General features: G+C 35.5%; 1 protein-coding gene across 6 annotated transcripts in view; it reads left to right on the forward strand.

The window, feature by feature from the left end:
- The window catches only part of Rfx (regulatory transcription factor Rfx), a 34,726-nt gene extending 20,491 nt beyond the window's left edge, over nucleotides 1-14,235 (forward strand). For all 6 annotated transcript variants that reach the window (XM_019061493.2, XM_019061496.2, XM_019061499.2 and 3 more), the window contains 7 exons: nucleotides 757-1,027; nucleotides 1,915-2,061; nucleotides 4,402-4,523; nucleotides 4,893-5,112; nucleotides 6,481-6,636; nucleotides 8,435-8,791; nucleotides 9,435-14,235. In XM_019061493.2, the coding sequence (XP_018917038.2) occupies nucleotides 757-1,027; nucleotides 1,915-2,061; nucleotides 4,402-4,523; nucleotides 4,893-5,112; nucleotides 6,481-6,636; nucleotides 8,435-8,791; nucleotides 9,435-9,578 (1,417 nt within the window). In that variant the 3' untranslated portion in view covers nucleotides 9,579-14,235. The remainder of the gene's footprint in view (nucleotides 1-756; nucleotides 1,028-1,914; nucleotides 2,062-4,401; nucleotides 4,524-4,892; nucleotides 5,113-6,480; nucleotides 6,637-8,434; nucleotides 8,792-9,434) is intronic.
- The last annotated feature ends 1,532 nt before the right edge of the window (nucleotides 14,236-15,767 follow it).

Below are 15,767 nucleotides of genomic sequence, written 5' to 3' on the forward strand. Positions count from 1 at the left end.
CAGAATTTTTTTCTTCCAAAATTCCCATCAAATGGTACTTTATTGGGAAGAGGCTAAATAGGACTTCATATACAACTCTTGGGTTACTAACCTCATTTTTATTTCGAAATTGGCAAGTTGAAAATGTTTAAATTTTGGACAACTGAGGTGGCTCAGAAAGTCCTCTTGTGCAAAATTCGGTTGCAATTTCAGCCTCTCAATTTCCTCACTTTCAAAAAATTTCTTTGCTTCACAAAAAAGTTAAAAGTACGGGCTGAGACGAAAAATTTTAAAACTTGGTGTACTTTGCGTTTTTTCCTTGTAAGCCCACGGATTTCCTCATACCTACCTTTCATAAGCAGGAGCTTGTGCCCTGGTGTATTTTTTGCACCTGTCTCCCTATATGTCAGAAAAATTTTCAAGGTCTATACAAAAATGTTGTTATAAATATGATGCATCATTGGATTGAGCCAAACTTTAACTGACATTTATATTGCCCAAAAAGAGGCAAATCTTTTTAAATTTCCTCTCCTTGCCAGCTTCTAGGAAAAAAAGACAAGGGCAGGAACATTCTAATTTACTGTAAAGCTAGCAACTGCACATCATGATGGAAAATATACAAGAAGGTAACTTCGGGAAACTAATATAATGAGGCTTTTGGTGGCAGACTTATTCCTTTCTTTCTTTCAATACCCATTAGCTAGGTGAATGAAACAGGTTGCCACTCAATTTTGTGGGATGAGTCTTGATTCTTGTATATTTTGCTCTCTTTTTCAGAGGGAACTCGAAGTACCACTACTACGGTATTCGTATCAAACCCAGTTCCCCTCTGAACTCGATTTTAGTTCCATTGGAAGAAGGTAGTAGTCCTGTGAGTCGGAGTGGTGCTTCAAAGAGATATAAGTTTATGAAAAACGATGGAAATGCAGGTAGTGGCGGAGTTAATGGAGGAGGAGCAGGTGGTGGAGGTGGTGGTGGGGGAGCCGGAGCGAATGAATCATTCTCAAGTGATCAAAATAACTCCTCAAATCACGCCTTTACTCCTCAGGTAAATTTCATAGCGGTTTACTCTTATTTTGTGCCATTTTTTGCACACTGGTCACAAATATCTCAATGGTCAAAAAGCAAAACCACGTATTTCCATTGCGGTGTCTGAAAAATTTCTGCTCCCGTATTGCCATTTTTTCGAAGAGTAACAAACCAACTTTACAGCGTGGAATTAACACAGAGTATTCCGCAGACAGAGGAAAAAAGTAACTGACGTCAAGAAATCACATCGACTGGTTTTACACAGAGAAACTAAAGTATTATGTCAGGAAGTCTGCAATGTCGCAAATGGAGATCTATGGTTTTGCACTTTGGCCATGGATCTACATGGTCACCAGCCATAACGGTAAATCCAATACAGAACAGCTCTGAAGAAAAAGTAACCAATCGGACATTTTCCCCTCCTAAGCCAATTTCTTGAAGGTAATTCATTATTCATTAAGTACATGCAAAAGTAAAAAAATAAAAAAAGTAAGTTTAACCTCAATAGTGTGCTATTAATGCAGAAAATTTGACTCTTTGGAATGTGGTCGTTCTTCCTGAATCTGGTATTCCAAACTATTGATGTAATGACCAAGTGTGTTGGAAAATTTCTTGTGAAAAATTTTATTCATTGCTGCGTGCATTACATTTATTTTTACAACTTTGTAAATTACATATCACATTTGTCTATAGTGCTGGAAAAACCTTAAAATTGATGCCCTTTTGCGATGACAAATTTTTCAACATTTTAACTCTTGCTACTGATAACACATCTAAAAATACTGTGACCCTCAATTTTCTTGCCCAATACTCGACCTTAATTTCAGTCAATTAGAAGAGAAGAAAGAACCCTCAAACCGTTCTAATGTGTTCGTTGATTAGCTCACATTTTTCTTCCTGTTTCAGTCTCAGAATCATCAATATCTTGGTGATGGTTCTAGTGCTGTGCCTGATTTCCCAGAGATCGAGCTCAGTCCAGGAGTGGAGCTCCCTGAAGATTGCACCTTGGAAGATGTAGATACACTGAGAAGCATTTATAGGGAACACTGTGAGGTAACTTCACTTAAGTACTATTCACCTGAAACTTTATTGAAAGGAATTGAAATTTGAATTTATTGGTTCATAATTTGGAAGTCCAAAGATTTTTATCTATTCATTGCCATGCTGGTCACCCATAGGTGGCGTTGACTAACAGTGGATTTTCAAGCTGTTCCTGGTTAATATTAATAACATCTGTAGGTTCGCAGCTGTTCTAATTATTGAAACTTAGTGATGACTACGACAGAGAGCTCTACTAGCATGACCCGAATCATCGCTGAAGATTCATAAGTAATTTGTCGCAGCCATAACTTTATGTTAGTTCACTTTTAAATCACATGAAATTGCATGGTGGAATCACGTTTAATGGCATGGTAATTAATCTCTCAGAAAAAAATTATGAACAATGTATTAAATATTCTCTTGTTTAAGACATCCTTTTTAATTGTCTCCATATTTTTTTACGAAGTTATTGGTCACCAATGTAGCACTAATTAGTACCTTTATGAGCAAATTCAGCAAGGTGCAAATAGGAGCTGTGCAATAGAGAATTTTAGGATCAATGATAATTCGATTGCAACTGATGAAGTGAATCGCGATTACGATTGAAGATTGATTAATGCCACAACTCTATAATGAATACACACGTTAGCGCTCAGAGCATGTAAGAAAATCAGAGCATGAGATAACCTCACAATATTATTTCACTATTCAGGTAGTGTGACAAGCGGTTTGCCATGCTATTTCGGTCGTAAGCTACTGTAGGAGGATTCAAATTCGAAAAAACGTAATGGAAATTTCGAATTTAAAATTTTGTGAAAAGTCAGATTAATTCTGATTGATTTTTCATTTTATTAGGTTTACGATCTAAAATATTAATGCGTTCATGATCAAATTCCAAGTAATTGCACAGGTCTGAAAAAAACTCTTAATTACCTTGTGTGTTATTTTATAGTACACATATGAAATTACCTCCCCTATCAAGAAATTAATATTAAAAAAGAATATTTATTTTGCCCAGAAAAAGGTTAAATCCAGGGTATTGAAAGCTTTAATAGTAGGAAAAAAAAATGATAAATGAGCAGAATCTATAGCTCCCTCTATAAAATCTCCGTAAACAATCACAATGTGTTGGTCCATCTATTTTGTTCTTTTTTCTCCGTTCCGTGGAGAAGGGTTTGCAACTCCTTCAAAACAAATCTCTGATCAGTCTTAAAATTTCTATTTATATTTTTTTAGTCAACTGAGTCGATGCAATTTAAAAATTTGCACATGCTTGGACATACAAAAGGACATCACTGATTGATTCAGCAATCATATAACTGTATCCTTACTGCCTTCTTTTTCCAGGCAATTCTGCATTTTTAGGGCTGTGCGAATATTCGCCATTCCGACTTCGTCTGCCTTGCGCACTATTCGCAAATTGCGAATAATCGCGCCGTCGCAAATAGTGAAGTTTTGAACTGATATTTTCAAATATTCGCGTCGTCACGAAGAACGAATTTTCAAATATTCGCGCCATCTAAAATAACGAATTTCTGAGTAGCAATCGTGAAACGTTGCAAGGACCTGCGCAAGGCTTCCGCTTCCACCCGAGACACCATGAACGGCGGATCTCCTTTGATCTTTACCGACTTTGCCGAGTTCACAAATAGCGAGCACAATTGCGATCGGGTGAACAAGCAAAGAGCCCAAATTAAGGATTGAAAGACACAGAAATGTCTGAAATAGAAAAAAAAAGTTCATAAACACATTTTCATTCACACTGAAAAAAATAAAATACTTAAATGTATCTGGTGATCCTTCGGTACTAGCTTGACTGCCAGCGCAGTTAACTTCAAATCCTGGAAGATGCATACGTAACTGCAGGGACAGTCAAGCCCGCATCCAGGGATCTTCAAACTTATTCTTAACAGCCTAGGCTACTATCATAGCATTTCATTGTCTTCTGTGCAGGTGTATGAGCAAATTGAAAATTCTTTTAAAAAGTAATCACATTTTTTGGTAAACTTTTGTAATATTCGCGAATTTCCACACTTCAAAAAGTAATTTCAAATGATTTGTTTTACTATTTGTAGCTCCAAATAATTGACTTAAATTATTCGCGAATTGTTGCCGAAATTCTTTGCCATTCGCTTCGTGCTGAAAATTCACTATTCGCCCAGCCCTATGCATTTTACATCTTTTTTCAAATTCCTCTAAGTCTTCCCATTATGTTTTGGCCCTATTAGACTGTCCGCAGCATTTTGTAGTGGAAAATTCCATTTTCGTCTGCTCAAGTGTAATGTATTAGCTTGTGCTTATACTATTTTTCTTGAATGGGAATTTAATCAAGTATTCTTTTTAATTTTACAGGCTTTTTTAGATGCTGTGGTAAACTTAGAATTCGTTACTGTTGAATCCGTATGGAGAGAGTTTTGGCGAAGTCAGGATAATAATAATGGAGATGAATGCGAAGAAGAAAAATATTTGCCGAAGTAAGTTTCCTTTGATTTGTGAGTGGTAAAAAGTTTGAAATGTCAACATTAAATCTGTCATATCTTGGATTTAATATACACAAGTGAGAATTCCTTTCTCTCAAATTTTTCCTATTTCTTGGCCCACTGAAATGTACACAAATTTTCGTTTATTATACTGCATTTTAAAGAATGCTTTAACTCTATTGCATTTCTCTATAACTTGCCTTTAGAGAGTGAGTGCCAAAAATGTAGTCAAAGAGCACATTGATGGTGTGCCAAAAGTATTCAAAAGTGTTCTCTGGTAACTAATTATATAAAGAAGTGAGTTAAAACCTTTTTTTTCCACATGCATGTAGAAGGTTCTCATCAGTTTGTTTTGTGTTACAGAACCAAACTTTATTTGTTGTGTAAATACCCTCCGGTTCAAGAGTTTGTTCGCCGTGTCGATTATCTATTCTACCAGAACCTAGTCCAAGTGCTGATACCAGATGTTCTGAGGCCTATACCAAGTTCTCTGACTCAGTCAATTCGTAATTTTGCTAAAGGCCTTGAATCTTGGTTAACATGTGCAATGCAAGGGTGCCCTCCTGAAATTGTTGAGTTAAAGGTTGGTGCTTTAATCTGTCGATTGTACTTTACTATATTACCTCATCAATGTTATGTTTAAGCTGTAATTTTTTTTTACTCTTGGAAGAACGAACATTTCAGCACAGTTGCCCCTCGACAATTTTAAGGGTTCCATTCCCTCAGAACCTTGGGAGGAGAGAGAGAGAAAAAAAAAGAAAGTAACAAGATCATAAGTTATGAGAATATCGGGGTTTGGTGCCAGTGATTGAGAAAATCTTACGATGCATAATGGACATTACGGAGTCTATCTCAGGAAAGAAAAAATGCAGGATTGACTGCTTCAAATGCCTTGCCATTTTGAGCTGTAGGAGCTTGGCATGCAATAATTTGTATCAGTGGCGTGGCGTGAATAATCGATTATCGATATCTCGCCATTTGAAGCTATGGTAAAGAATCGATTACTAAGGTGTTCGCTGCGAACTCCCTGATAATCGATCTTTTTTCATAGGTTTAAATGGCATAACAATCGATATATTGCAATTCACGCCACGCCACTGATTTATATGAGAAATGTGCTGACTTTTGAGGTCAGAATTCAGAATTATGCTGCATTGTTGTTTTGATTTGTCATCAGCTAGTCAAATAACATTTGTATGTGTAAAGGAGACAGTTACCTTTGTATTTCTGTTGTGCGACTGTTATTTTTTGCTCCTTGCAATTCTCAACTTCAGATCCTGATGATGGTGCTGTGTCACTATGAGACTTCAGTGTTTTAACCAATCGCTTTTATATCACAAGTACACGTGTGTTGAACGGATCCAAAATCATGAGAAATTTTGTCATGAGATCTGGTAACAAGGATTTTGTTAGTTCCTTTTTTTGATAGCAAGTGTTACCTCTCCACACCCTTATCAGAAGTATAAATAACCCAACATTTTTATTTTTTAATTTTTTATTCTTTTCTCCTTTTTACTCTTTCCAACGACAATTTGGTTTTATTTTGCTCTGTAACGTCATGAAACCTCGATTTTTTTGTGGATTTTCCTGATTTTGGCTGGAAATGAGCAAAGTGAAGGCTTGCTTTTTTGTTGATTGCTGATAGAGTGTATTTTTTATGCTATGTATCTCATTCCCCAGCTTGTATGGATGAGTTTTAGGACTATTCACTAGAATTCGAAGTCACTAATTTTGTAAGAGGAAAAAAAAATAATTTTAAGGTATATGTTGGTAGGAAGTAAATTTTTTCAATTGTAAACCTAGCAGTTTCTCTTGTGTAGCATTTGACCACCACATCCTCATTCCCCCTCACCCCCTCCCACCTTCCTTCTCCCAGTAAAGTAAACAAATACAAATAGCATGTCTTGCAAATACTCATTTTTTATTTATTAATTTCTCATACCATTCTTAGGTTGCTGCAGTTAGCGCTTTTGCTCAGACCTTGCGAAGATACACTTCTCTCAATCATCTAGCGCAGGCAGCTCGTGCAGTTCTTCAGAACTCAACACAAATAAATCAAATGCTCACAGATCTCAATCGAGTAGATTTTCACAACGTACAAGAACAGGTAAGCACCACCCTAAGGTCTAACTCCTCTTAGACCTACATTATTTTGAATCTTCCTTTGTCACCATTTTGAAGTTCAAAGTTTTTTCAGTCATACAGAAAAATAAAGCTTTCAGATCAGTAAGAGAATTATCAGACATTAGGGCTGTGCGAATATTTGCCATTCCGACTATTTGCGCCGCGAATATTCGCCATTCCGACTATTAGCGCCGCGAATATTCGCCATCGACTTTGCGCCGCGAATATTTGCTTCGTCTGCCTCACGCACTATTTGCAAATTGCGAATAATCGCGCCGTTGTGAATAGTGAATTTTTGAACTGACATTTTCAAATATTCACGCTGTCACAATGAACAAATTTTCAAATATTCACGCCATCAAAATTAATGAATTTCCGAGTGGCAACTGTAAAACGTTGCGAGGACCTGCGCAAGGCTTCCCCTTCCATTTGAGACGTAGCGAACGGCGGATCTCCTTTGGTCTTCACCGACTTTGCCGAGTTTATGAACAGCGAGCGTGATTGCGATTGGCCCGCGTATCTTGGTTGCTCCGAGAGTACCACACATTGAAAGTTAAGTAAAAAACCAAGACGGAAAGAGGGTGTGAGATAATATCTACATGAAATTAATTATTGATAATCAATTATTCAATTAATTATCTAGCATTTCATTGTTTTCTGTGCAGGTGCATGAGCAAACGGAAAATTCTTAAAAAAATTAATCACACTTTTTTTGTCGACTTTTGTAATATTTGCAAATTTTTACACTTAAAAAAGTCATTTCAAATTATTCATTTTACTATTCGTAGCTCTGAATAATTGACTTAAATTATTCGCTTTTTGCTTCGCTGTTCACGAATAGTTGCCGAAATTATTTGGTATTTGCTTCGTTTGGAAAATTCACTATTTGCACAGCCCTATTAGACATATTTTTCAATTAAAATAGGAAACTTGACAAGTGTACAAAATGGACCACTAGACAAGGTACGAATTTAAGCGATCTGATACATGTTTCTTAACCAGAATTTCACGTAGAAAACGATTCACACAACGAAAATTACGGAAACCAACTCCTAACGAAGATATTAACGTTTTTATTTCACATTGGTTACGAGGAATTTGAACTGCCCGCTCACAAGAAACTCAAAACTCTACGTGAGTCAAATCGCCCACTACAACGGTTTCAGCAAGCTTCTCAATCGAGCAATGTTCATTTCCCATCATGTGTTGTTCAAACTATTAGCAATTTGCTATAACTGAGCCAAAGCGTCAAGATTGAGGTTGCCAGATTTTTATATCGCAGAGACTGTCATGATACCGTTTAGCGCGCGATGTGAATCACGTAGAGCATTGAGTTTTCATGAGCGGGTGGTTTGAATTCACGCCTTAAGAATCATTAAATATCTTCGTAAGGAGTTAATTTCGGTAATTTTCGTTGTGTGCATCGTATTTTACGTAAAATTTTGGTTAAGAAACATGTATCAGAATGCTGAAATTCGTACCTTATCTAGTGGTCCATTGCTGGGTAGCAGAACTCTTTTGTAATAATTGTTAAAATTGTCTTGGAAAAACTTGTAAGAAACTGATTGGAATTGTAGTCAACTTTCTTAAAATAAAGACAAATTAACAACAAAATAAATTATAAAGTTCATGAATCCCAAAGTCAGGGAATACCAGAAAATGCCAGGGTTTTTCATTTCCTAAATTCTGCAGCAACCCTGTAAGTTTCATCTCTCTCAAGTCTGAAATCGGTATTTTTGTTTTTCTTCTTGATTAACGAAATCTCTATAATGTACCATCAGGCATCCTGGGTCTGTCAGTGTGACAACAGCCTCGTTCAGCGCCTGGAAGCAGACTTCAAACTAACATTGCAGCAGCAGAACTCCCTTGAAGAGTGGGCAAGTTGGCTGAATAGGGTTGTGACAACCGTGCTCAAACCGTTCGAAGGGAAGCCCAATTTCAGCAAAGCTGCACGACAGTTCCTCCTCAAGTGGTCTTTTTACAGCTCCATGGTCATCCGTGACCTCACTCTCCGCAGTGCTGCCAGTTTTGGTTCATTTCATTTGATAAGACTGCTCTATGATGAGTACATGTTTTACCTGATCGAACATAGAGTTGCAGTTGCCACAGGACAGACTCCCATCGCTGTCATGGGAGAGGTAAGTTTCTGTTTTCACCTAGATTATTTTCAAATTAATCCTTAAAGAATTTTTCAATATTGAATTCGCTAGGGTTAAAGCCTTAAATTGAAATTTTTCAGTATGAAACAACACTTAATTGTACCAAGTAAAATTTATTTGCAACTTGATTTTCATGCTTGAATGTTCAGGAATTAGCAAGAGGGTAACGTTTAAAAGAAAAATTGAATAATCAAGAAAAAAAAGAGAGCAATAAAAGGAGCAAGTAAATTGATTTAATTATTACCTACTATTATTTCTTTTCACCCACCAAAATTCTAAATTTATAGCTTTAAGGACTTCAAGGTGATTCGTCTCGGTTTCTGGCCTGGTTTCTGGAACTGGCATGCAATATATCGCATTGGTTAAGTTAAATCTTGGCAGATTTTGAATTTCTAGACCCAAAAGGACAATAGCCTCTGCGCGTGAACCTAAAAATCATTCTCCGAAGAAGAATCATCCACAACTCCGTTTAATTTTATAAGCATAATTTCTGTTTCTGAAATGGTGAAGAATTTTTACCGAAAATTCTTGGAAATATTCTCAGGATAGGTCCCGCTCTAATCCTTAGTCGGGATAATTGCTCACTATGTTTTATACGTCTTTTTATATTTTCTGTTTTCAGAAGTGCACTGAAGTGGACTTCGCTGTGAATAGTTTCCCATGCAATGGCAATGTTTCCCTACCAGAAGAAACAACAACAATTCTAGTCACAGGCAATGAAATCCACATTCCAGGAAATCCTCCAAAGCGTTTGAAAATTAGCTAACAACCAATCCTCTCGAGTGGTCCAACCGATTGAAATGAGATTGCCACTAGACACTAACTCTTCAATTACAACCAATGCTCTATCATTAGGGTGGCTTGCAAGTGCACTGGACTTTTTGTTATTTATTTAGCATTTATTTATTTATCATGTATGTAAATATTTTAATTCTCTTTTTGTAACACCTTTAAAGATAATCTATGTTTGGTAGGGTTTATATTTATGTTACTTGAGATTATTTTTCTAGTTGTTCCCTCTTTAATTTTCCAGCACCCTCTGGCTTTTCCCCCTGTAGCTATTATTCAGTAGCTAATTTGTAAATTTTTATTAAGCTTGTATTTGAATGTTCTAGTCTGATGCTTTGCTCTTTTAGTGTTAACTTAATCTCATTTTACTTTTCCGTGGATCATGGAAAATCAAGCATCTCAATTGGTTTGTCAGTTTTCAAAAAATTCGTTAAGCTCTATTAGTTCTATTTCCAATCTATTTGTCTTTAAAAATCCTCTCAGTGGTTTTGGACCGATACTCATGTTTTTTCTTGTTAATTTGACAAATATAGTGTAAGACAAATGAGTTAGTTCATAGCATATCACTATGAAGTCTCGTACATCATTCTCTTCCTTGATGTTAATGACAGTGTAGGTAGATAGTCTCCAGAGCTCAAACAGTTAATTTTTCACATTAAATGCAGATGGACAATTCTCTTCTAGGATCTCTTTTTATTTGTAAAATGTTGGATAGATAATACTGATTCTTATGCTCGTGGTGTATGGAATTTATTTCCATCAGTATTCAATTTTCGATTTTGACAGGGAAGTTTGGAACGAGAAAAACGGTAGCCCTTTGTTAAGAAAATATTCTCTCCTACAAGAAGAGGAAGTGCAACTAATTGCCTATTATTTCACGTAAGGAGAAAAGTCTGAAGAGTTCAGCACAAGCCAGGGTCCATAACAGTGATGCCAGGCGTACGGATTTATCCGTGCCGCGCGGACATTCCCTATACCGACACGGACCGCGTACGGACAAAAACCTTATGGGAAAAACGCTTCCTTATCTTAAAATATCCGTACGCGTGACGTCACAGAATGACGCTCAGCCAATAGCAGCACGGAGAGCGTTAGAGCGTACGGATCTCGCACACGGAGCACCCGGGAACACTGGTCCATAATCAATCAAACTTACTTTTTTATTTCTCTCAAAAGTGATTTTTTCTTTTTTCATTTTTTTTTTTCAAAATTGGAGAGAACTTTAATTTTACTAACCTTGAAGCTCTGTTAATTCATCATTTGGTGGAATCCCTGATTTTAGAGAGATCTCTGGTATCTCTTTTCTGTTTTTAATATTACAAGTCAAGCGGCAGAATGCTTAATTTTCGGAGAGATGTAAATTCCTTCTTTTCTACTTTTTTTCATTCCAAATGTAGTATTGAATTAGTGTAAGACAAATATCTCTATACCTCAGTTCCCTTGTAGTTGGCACGCAGTTGTAATATTCTCTTACAAAATATATATCCAGTCGAGCTTACCTCTGGGCCTTCGGTAAATTTAAGCTCTTGTATATGTTTATACTTGGAGCTCAGTAGATTAAATGTTGAAATTTTAAATGATTAGTCTTTCAATCGTTTACTGTCCAATTTATTCTTTCAAAATTTTACATCAGTATTTTCACTAATCAAAGTTGATTAATGATGATCTGTGGTCACAAAATTTTCAGTTAATTTTCTGCCGTCAGCAGAGTTATTTCATGTTGTTGAAAGCTGGTTAAGACACTAACTGGGTTAGTAATGAACTTGAGGCAAGAACGAAAACTTACAATTCGGAAACTGCAAAATGAGCGTTTTTTCACCAGCGGATTTAAATGAACATAGAATTTTCCATTAGTATTGTAACTAAATTTGAAATTTGAGTAATGTATGTTTAACTGCTGCAACTTAAGTTAAAATTGCTCTCTGAGAAACTCAATAGTATGCATGTTTATAGACTGTGCATGCTAAATCTGCAGTACTGACTCTACATTACCGGATATTTTAAATTTTAATTTATCAGACTGTTGAAGAATTCATATCAGTTTTTTTAACTCATCTTTTTCTATCACAACCTTTTTGTATTGTCTTTTCATCAAATATTCTCTCTTTGAGATGAAGAACTCGATTTTCTTTATTCGACACCGAGAGAATGTCATGAATCTATCTTCATGATTGCTTAGCTCCAAAAAGCCATCCATATGGCACCTTTATGGCAGGACTGAAACTGCAATAATCTTGAGTGAAAATCATTTTAAAAAAAGAAATCTATCATCATTAAAGTCATCACTCTACAAATTTGTTAATTTATAGAAATTTTGGTAAAATGAGTTTTATAATAATGTTTTGAATTCTATGAAAGCATTATGTTGCCCAGGAGGCATTTTTAGTTTGAAAAATGCGCTGTATCTAGATCTCCCTGCACAAAATTATTTTAACCTAATTGCAGATAGGTATGAAATTATTTATCAGTGAAACCTCGTTTTGGATTATATGTACACTGAAATGCAGTGACTTTCAATGAAAGCTTCTTATTTTTGCCTTAGAAACAATTAAGTGCAATTGCAAAGCTCGTAGAGCAGAGTGGAATAAACACTTTTGTCATTCGAAGTGCAGAGAAAGTAAAATATTTACGCTACCAAGACACTGTTTCATGGATTTCAATCCAAGAAAGGATCACTTTACTACCAAGTGCGGTGTTGTTGTATGCTGATGCGCATGAGTGCATGAGTGTTACTTGGAGCAAAGAGCTTTTCTGTATGTAGAGAATGTAGATCATTATCAATTGTGCCCCCTCAGCTTTGACTGAAACGTAATAACCTTACCCAATGGAATATATCTGAGAGCAGTTTTGAGAAAAGAGTGCAGTGATGTTCTTTTATAAAAATCAAGCATTTTGGATCTCTGTCTATTTAGCATGTGTTTACCTATCATCCCTGCGTTTTCCAAAAAATTTGGAAATGACTTGTGCTCTCGTTAATGTGCATAAATTTTGTTAATAAATCTGGAGTTGTGGTAATTTAGTGCTTAAATTCAAAGTTATTACTATACATGTTTTTAGTCCCCCCTAATATGTGTTTATCAATGAAAAAAACCAGTGTATATTTATTTTTCTACTGTTGTCAAGTATGTACCTATTTAGTCAAAATATTTCCTGAAATTTGTCCCACTTATTTTCTACAATATTTTTTTAAATAGAAATTTTCTACATTTTTAAAGTGTAAGTATATGTATAGTACAAGTGAATCAATAATTAATTATCCACATAAATTACACAGAGTCATAATAGAACATATGTAGTTCGTGTGACCTCGGTGAGTGTATGATATTGAAAATGGTCCTCAAGGCCCTAAAAGTGCTCAATTTTTTGAAAATTGCTTAAATTTTTCTCTTCACTCGTTTTTATCAGTGAATGTTCGTTGTCAAGGAATAAAGAGGCATTTGATGTTAATTAAACGGTTTGGAAGATGCTATAATTGTAAATTCCCTCTTTCAGACTGCAAGTCCTCACATCAACAGAACTTACTGCGTCAGAATGTCTCAAACCAATGAATTGGACGAAATTCTCATTATTAAAAATTATAATGCAGGGAAAAATTTTTGCGCTGAAGAAGTTACAATAAAGGTCTTGGACAGTCCATAAAAATTCTTCAAAAAAAGCTTGACCTCTTTTCTTGCAACTGCATGAGCCATGTTTCGTCGCGTATTGACCAAGTAACTCCAAGTCCTGTATTTGCAAAATGTTGGTCCTTGCTTTGGCACTGAAATGTGGTATAATCAAACAGTATAAGTAATCGAGTAAGTAAAAAAAAGAAAACATCGCATCAAAGTCCCAAGTTTTTGTGGGTGATGATGGCTCTTAAGTGCAGTAGCAGTCAGGAATCTTTTATGACTCTATGTAATTTATAGTTTCAAATTGTGAGAATATATTCAGTGAAATAGAATCATGATTTTAGTTAAGATCAATGAGAGTAGGTTGATAAACCTCTTGAGGCTTTCAAATTTTCCTCTTAAGTTCTATGAAAGTTCGTTCTCTGGGAAAGAGGTGTTTTTTCCCTCACATGATATGTGAACCTTAATCAATTCACAAGTGTCGACACCATATTTTCAGATTAGCTTTTTTAAAGATATATTTAACGACGATACTGGACATCTAAAATTCTAACTTATTTTCGATGGTTTCATGCAGCAAAATAGCTGTAAGATTTGAAAGATCAATCAGCTTAAATACCCTTGTCTTGCTTGTTTGCAATTTGATTTTCCCCTGTCAAACATGTTTCAGTTTTCCACCTTCAACCAAAGAACTAATTTTTTTTATTATTTTTTTTTTTTTATATTTGAAGTCCATCATTTTATAAGTTAATCCTTCTGCCATCCTCCCCCCCCCCCCCCATCCCTTTTGACATTCACTTCTGTACTTTTCATATTGGTGTGTCTAGCTCATCTCTTTGATTTCGGCTTCAGAGATCTGCTTTTAATTCAATTTTGTCTTTAGTTTTGTACGAATATTTGTTTTAACATGTTGACTCATGTGCAATCCTGTTGTTTATTTAACTTGGTCTCAACTAACGTGGTATAAAAGTGATTTGTTTGAAGTAAATTGTGTCTAACGAATAAATTGAGTAAGATTTGCCGCTACCGTTTTGTATACATATTTATATCCTGTCTTTAATCAAATTGATGAATTTCCCTAAATCAACATTCACTCTTGTGGTGGACGAAACATTATTGACTACTCATAATCAATAATTGCATCTCTAGGAATGTTTGCCTCATTGTATTTGTAATGATGAGATGAGCCTTTTTCTGAATTTCCCTCCAAACTATGGTCATCGAGAAATTCTGACCTTCAGCTTAACGATGACGTAAGTTCGCAACCACATATCTCGTTTGCGGAGTTTGAAAATATCCGCCTCTAAACCTTTTTTTTATAAGGAGAACAATTGATATCCCCCCTTGAAGTTTTTGCAGAATTTTCTTCGCACAGAGGAGAAAAATCATGGCAGTTTTAGAGAATTGCCGTTAAGTAGTTTTCTGTTCAAAGAATAATGTATGAAAGGAAGTCTGCAGCGTCGCAAACTGAGATACAAGGTTATGGACTTACACAGTTACCAAAGTTTTTCTGTAACAGTTTTGCATCTTTACTCTGTTTTAATAAAGAAAATAATATCAGTAGATTGTAAAATTTTGAGACATCAGAGGAAAAGCGTGCTCAGGCCCTATTGATTCTGCAATATACATTCCAACTTTTTAACTTTACCTAAATCTCAGAATCGGTGTCGGATTGAGCTACCAAATTTTTTAAACAATCGAGACCATTATAGGAGATCTCCACCATTTTGATAACACCATTTTTCCAAAAGTGTGAGGTAGGTATGTACCTTTTCCCCCTTGGATACTGATGTGAGATTAACTTTAAATTGACCGTTTTTAACAGAGAGGAACCTAGTGGCATCAAGTTGGGAGAGAGGGACAGCTACTTATTTGAAGTTTTATCCCACCATTAAGGCTCAACGTTAGATGCAAAGTGTAACGCCTATTTTCATGCTCAAAATATAGTTCCTCAACTTAACACTTTTAAAAAAAGAAAATGTGCGGCAAGTTAAACTCAAAACTGCCCCCAACTCATTTTCTTTTTTTTTTTAAAAAAAAGTGACTAGGTGTCTTTCAGTTTAGTTCGTTAAAATTCCTTGTCAAGAATCAGACTTAGACATGGACCAAGAGAGAAAATTATCTAATGAAAGAATTTGAGCTCTTTAGACATTAGACAATAACTAGTACCTACTTAAAAGAAATATTTTTTCATTAAAAAAAAGAAGAAAAAATACTCGCTCCTTTAGTGCCTAACTTTTTCTACAGCAACATTTTCCCTGTAGAAAAAAATCATAAAAATTCGGCTTTTGGTCCACGTTAGAGAATAACTATTCAGTACATAAAGGAAATATTTAAAAAGAAAAAGGAAGAAAAAGTACTCGCGCTTTTAGTGCTCAACTTTTTACACAGCAAAATTTTCCCTGCGGAATAATCATAAAAATCCGCCAAAAATAATTCGAATCTGTAACGACGAAGCATATTATTCCGCCTGCTATGCTAGCACGAGAAAAAAAGTGCTCCCCTTTTTCGTTGCGTCCAATTTAAATTACCCGCTACTTCCCATCTGTCTCCTCTTG

This window comes from Bemisia tabaci, chromosome 1 (assembly GCF_918797505.1).
Source record: "Bemisia tabaci chromosome 1, PGI_BMITA_v3".
Taxonomy (NCBI): Eukaryota; Metazoa; Arthropoda; class Insecta; order Hemiptera; family Aleyrodidae; genus Bemisia; species Bemisia tabaci.